The following is a 6093-nucleotide window of genomic DNA, read 5'->3' on the forward strand; positions in this document are numbered from 1 at the left end:
GGTCCGGGGTGGCAAGGCACGGCCGGCTGCTGGGGCTTCTGGGGCAGGTGTGCCTTCCCGGGCGGCCGGCCTGCCCTGGATGGCGGCATGCTGGCAGTTGGCACTGTCCCGCCCTGCCTGCAGTATGCAAATTAGCCGCCATCTTTGTTGGTGGTTAATTTGCATATCATGCTGATTAGCCAATGGGAGGCGTAGCGAAGGTACGGTCAATTACCACGTTTGTCTATTATTAGATAGGATAGGTTTCAAGTATACAATTCTGCAATACACCATCGTATATTGCATTGTGTGCCGACCACCCAAAGTAAATCTTCCATCACCATATATTTGGTCCCCTTCACCCTTTTCTACCCTCCCCCATTCCTCTAGTAACCACCATACTGGTGTCTATGTCTCTGAGTTTTTGTTTACTTGGCTTTCTTGTTTGATCATTTGTTGCTTTCTGTTTTATATCCCACAGATGAGTGAAATCACATGGCTCTTGATGTTTTTTGTCTACTTATTTCCCCGAGCATGATGTCACAAATAAGATGTGGTACATAAGTACAATGGAATACTACTCAGTCATGAGAAAAGATAAAATACTCCCAGACACATTTTGAGAGGGCAGGTATGTGAAACTTTATATGGAAGGGAGACAGAAAAACACTGTTAGGAAAGACTCCTAAGAACTACTTTATCTTTCTCCATATATAGGTCACATCACTACAAAATATTCAGGGCATATAGTTGGATGTAAGATATTAAGAATTTTTCAGTGACTCCTTTCAAATATTATAAATTCATGGATTAATTAATATCATAACTCTTATCTATTGAAACCATATAGTCTTGAGAGCCAAGTCATCAAAAGCCACTGTGAATGAGATACAGTATTCTAGTCTGCTAGACTTGTTATTCTTCTTTGTGTCTCAGCATGGAGGGAGCATGAATTAATGTAATCATTTGTCTGTATTTTTAGGCCTAACTACTACTTAAGAGAACTGATATTGCTAAATATATATACTCACAAACTAGTGAAAGTCTTTCCTCAACAATATCCTTCTAATTCATATTATCAGCTCCCCTGCCTTTATTGAGGTATAAGTGACACATATAAATTGTATATACCTAACGTGTACAATGTGGTGTTTTCTTTTTCTATTTTTTGTGGTGTTTTAATATAAGTATACTTTGTGAAATAATTATCACAATGAAGCTGACATTTTCATCACCTAACATAGTTACTTTTTTTTTGGTGTGGTGAGAACACTTAAGATCTATTCTCTTAGCCAATTTCAAATATACATACAGTATAGTGTTAACTGTAGTCACCATGCTATACATTAGATCTCCAGAACTTTTTCATCTGCGTAACTGAAACTTTGAACCTTAAACCAGCACCTCCCCATTTCCCCCACCCCTTAGCCTATGGCAATCAGCACTCTACTCATATAATCAGCTTTGATAAACAAAATTTCAATTTTGAACTACTATATAGATTATCTTTAATAAGCACATTCTTTCTGTTTTACTTAATAGGCATCCAAATATTGGATGATGTCCTTTTCTTGTGACAAATTATTTTAGGACACTGGAAAAGTTTTCTTTCATTTGTAAATGAGCAATGGGTTGTTTCTGCTGGTCATCTATCTATACTATAGAAAAGGGACATTTTTTGGTATTTTCTCAGCTTATTGTGTAAATACTGATTCTTGTTAAGTTGAATATTAAATACTAGAGGCCCGGTGCACGAATTTGTGCACGGGTGGGGTTCCTTTGGGTGGCCTGCAGGGATCGGGCCAAAACCCACAGTCCAACACCGCCTGCAGCTCCCACCTGCTGCTCCCACTCATCCCAGCCCCACTGTGCCTGCTGCAGGCTTTCACTTGCCAGCCAAGAGCCCTACGTTTGGCGCCCTCCCAAAGGGAGTGGCCTGCGGGACTGGGCTGAAACCGGCCCTCCAACATCCCCTAAGGGATCCTGGATTGTGAGAGGGTGCAGGCCAGGCTGAGGGACCCCACCAGTGCACGATCGGGCCAGGGAGGGACCAAAGGGGGGCTCCAGGGAATGTCCGGCCCACCTCGCTCAGTCCCGATTGGCCGGACCCCAGCAGCAAGCTAACCTACTGATTGGAGCATCTGCCCCCTGGTGGTCAGTGCACATCATAGCAAGTGGTTGAGCAACCTTAGCATATCATTAGCATATTACGCTTTGATTGGCTGTTTGGCTGTTCTGCCGTTTGGTCTATTTGCATGTTAATCCTATGTAATAATCCTTTTATTACATAGGATTATGCAAAAAATGATATCAATTGATAACTGATCACCCAAAATAGGAAGAAGAAATTCCTTCACTTGAAAAACTCGTTCTCTAATTACTTCAGGCGGAAGAACAAATCTGGGCAGCCTAAAGGCACAGAAAATGTGACTGAGAATGCATGGATGATAATGGAAGATGGGATTGCAGGCACTGAAAATCATACAGGAATGGCCAATAAAGAGCGTTACTGATATGGAAGGAGAATCAGATTTAAAAATTCAGCTTTCTCCTTAATTTCAAAGATGAGTTTTTTCCTCTAGTTTTTAAATTGAGGTAAAATATACATTAACATAAAATTCACCATTTTATCCATTTTAAGTGTATAAGTTCTGTCCATTAAGTATATTTACACAGTTGTGCAAACATCACCAAAGGACAAATTTGTAGCTTTTATTTTCACAGATCAAAGGTCTTACAGAAATATTAATCATTAAATTTGGGGAGCGTTTAGGTTGGAAAAGGGCAAAACTTTGTTCTTACCTTTAGAGACTACCCAGCCCTGAATAACTGAAAATCATTTAAGTAACAATATTTAGTGCATTCTGTAGTAGGACTCTAATTGGATATAAAAATAAACCTTTTCCATTTCAAATGGGCAGAATTACACTAATTTCATCCAATCATTGCACAAAATTAAAAAACATTCTCATAGAAGACTTGTGATATTTTCTAAACCAGTACTCTTACAAAAAATACTCAGCATTTACTAGACATAGCCAGAGATTTGTGAAGATGAAAATCCCTGCTTATGAAGATTATGCAATATACAGATGATATATCATAAAATTGTATACTTGAAACCTATATAACTTTATTAACCAATGTCACCCAATGAATTTAATTTTAAAAAGATATGAAAGTCCTAAAAAAATAAGAAAATTAATTAGATACAAAGATCAGATGTCTTCTATGACAACAAGGCCTAATATGCAAGCCAGTAAAGACATGGGTGGAGAACTGTGTGAAAGCTGGTCCCACTACCCCTTCTGGCATTTAATTTTACCTGCTGCTTGAGTTGCTGCACCAGACGATCCTTCTCCCTCTTTAGTGCTGCCACTTCCTCTTGGGTCTTTTTCTTAGAGGATGAAAGTTCCAAAAGAGCTATATTGGCATCTTTTTCACTAATGGCAGCCAGGAGAGCTTCCTGCCTGAAAAAGAAAGAAAATGCCAAGACTTCCATTTAATCTTCACAATTCTTTGAAGTTACTATTATTACTACCCCCATTTCATGGGTGATGAAACTAAGGCTTAGTGAGTTTATGTAACTTGCCCATGTTTACACTTGAAGTAAATGGTGCAGCCAGGAATCCCATTCAGATTTTTCTGACCCTAAATGTCTTTATCATGTTGTTATACTGACATCTCAATAAAGAGTTCCTAGATACAGTTAAACTTAAAAAGTAAACAAAATTAAAGATTTTTTTAAAAGAATAATCTTGTCAATTTTTGATAACTATTCAGTAGCTTCCATGCAAAACAAGACATTACTGAAACTGAAAATTTTTTTAAAAATCCCCTCCTGAGGATATGTTTTCATTACTTTTTAGAGAGAGGGGGGGGATGGAAGGGGGAGAGGGAGAGGGAGGGAGAGAGAGGGAGGGAGGGAGAGAGAGAGAGAGACAGACAGACAGACAGACACTGAGGAACACAATCTAGGTATGTGCCCTGATCTGAAATCGAACCCGCAACCGCTTGCTATACAGGACGACATTCCAACCAAGTGAGCCACCTAGACAGGGCTGAAAGCATTTTTATGTATAGAGTAAAAACTGTAACTGTTAGAAAATAGGATTTAGAAAATCAGTCATCTGTTTCTGGGGCATTCTGAATGTCTATAATTCTTTTTATCTCATTAATGCAAGTAAGTTTTCAGTCATGGCTTATTTGCCAATGATCTGTGCACTTTGAAACAGTAATTTAAGCTTTACAGATTCCTTGTGATTTAGCTACTTTTTGGTTAATATACCGGAGGAAAAGAAGGTGGGATTTAGTAGGGGGTGAACATGAGAAATTTACAAAATAATCAGAATGAAGTTGGTGAATCTCAGTGTCTAAAATTCATTCCTCAATAGCTTATCTTTTATGTAAGTCATCTGTAAGAAGACAGCTTTGATTTACAGGAATTATGTGACCTGAGCTTTTGACTCAAGGGAATGCTGAATCTGAGAATGCATTTCCCAAGTTTAACTTTGCTTCCGTCTTTGTTAAGATAATTAAGCTTTAATAGCAGTCATATGGAAGAGGTTTAGTTTAGCCAAAACTGGAAGACTATATTTTGAATATTCTGACAAGAATATTTTGTATTTTGGATGGGTAGGTCTGGGGAACTCTGAACAAGCAGTACTAACAAAGGGAGAATGTAGTAGTTTACATTATGGAAATGAAGATTTGTTTAACTAGCCTCTGCTGTTGGAAGGGGAGATTCTCAATGACCTCAATTTAACTTTCCACTGTCCCCACACACTATATAATTCTGAGATATGGCAGATGGCTTATCCCATGAAGCTTTAGTCAACACCAAAGGGATAATGATAGTCTAAATATAGCCACTGACCACTTGAAAAAAATATGTTAAGTGGTGAAATGAGCTTAAAGGTGAAGGAGTTCAAGACTGTGTCACAATGCCATTTCCTGTTGATTGCTATCATCTGTTCTTTTTTGGGAAGCTCAGACTGACAAAGCTGAAATGAGAAATGTGCTTTCTCAATTAGGGCACTGCCTCCCTGGATACTTTTAGCTGCAGGGAAAGAAAAGATGAATGAAAGAAAAGATTGTTCTATTCAATTAGATCTAGTCATGAGCAACTTTGCTGAATGCAGGATACAAAGGTGAAGGGCTCTCAGTGCCATTCTATGCTTTAGAAAAGCATCATAATATGAAATAGTAAAATTATTCTGTATTGTTGAAGCTTTGTGACTAAGTTCCAAATTATTTTATAAATTATATTTCTGGCCAGCTAGTGTAGTACAGTTAATCTCTGGGGTAAAATGTCACATTCTCAAACTGTAATATGATATAACAGGTGACAATTCAGATTGTAAAATTTAAAATATAGGATGTCACTGGAGGCTGAGCCATTGAAATGGCTTATTAACAAGATATATACTTTGAAGTCTTTTTTTTCTTTTATATATAATTCAAATAGAAATTTTCTTATGTCCATTTATCTTTTACTGAGCATTGATAATATACTATGAACTACATAGAATCAAACTTTCTCTCCCATACCCATAGCTCTCAGCCTCCAAAAATCCCCTAATAGATGAACATGCCACTCTCCTTTACATATTCAAAGTATATTTTTGACACCGATTTCTAAATGTGAATGTGCCTAAAGAAGGCAATTTATAGTCAAGAAAATAAAGTGTTTTGATCACATATTGTACTTATACTCATGTAAACGCTGTATGATGTCAGTAACTTTTATAGGTATATTAGCTTTTAGGTGATTTATTTTTTTTAAGTGTTTGGAAAGGGATGAAGATAGTATTGTTTGTTTTGTCCATGATTTTGGTAAATTTGAAATGGACACTATAGGAGAGAACAACCTCTTAAAAATTGAAAGTTAGGTAAGAATATAAAAGCTAATAAACAGCAACAGCCATCTATTTTTTAGGGAATAAGAAAAATTGTTCCCTGCCCTAGTTGGTCGGCTTGGTGAATAGAGCATCAGCCTGTGGAGTGAAGGGTCCTAGGCTCAATCCCCAGTGGGGGGCATGCAGGAGGCAGCAGATCAATGCTTCTCTCTCATCATTGATGTTTCTATCTCTCTCTCCCCCTCCCTTCCTCTCT

At 37.8% G+C, this 6093-nt stretch overlaps 1 protein-coding gene across 5 annotated transcripts in view; it reads right to left on the reverse strand.

The window, feature by feature from the left end:
• Nucleotides 1-6093, reverse strand: part of ERC1 (ELKS/RAB6-interacting/CAST family member 1) — a 462570-nt gene that overhangs the window by 113809 nt on the left and 342668 nt on the right. For all 5 annotated transcript variants that reach the window (XM_005865924.2, XM_005865923.2, XM_005865922.2 and 2 more), the window contains one exon: nucleotides 3305-3449. In XM_005865924.2, coding sequence (XP_005865986.1) covers nucleotides 3305-3449 — 145 coding nt within the window. The remainder of the gene's footprint in view (nucleotides 1-3304; nucleotides 3450-6093) is intronic.

This window comes from Myotis brandtii, unplaced genomic scaffold (genome assembly GCF_000412655.1).
Source record: "Myotis brandtii unplaced genomic scaffold, ASM41265v1 scaffold216, whole genome shotgun sequence".
Lineage (NCBI taxonomy): Eukaryota > Metazoa > Chordata > Mammalia > Chiroptera > Vespertilionidae > Myotis > Myotis brandtii.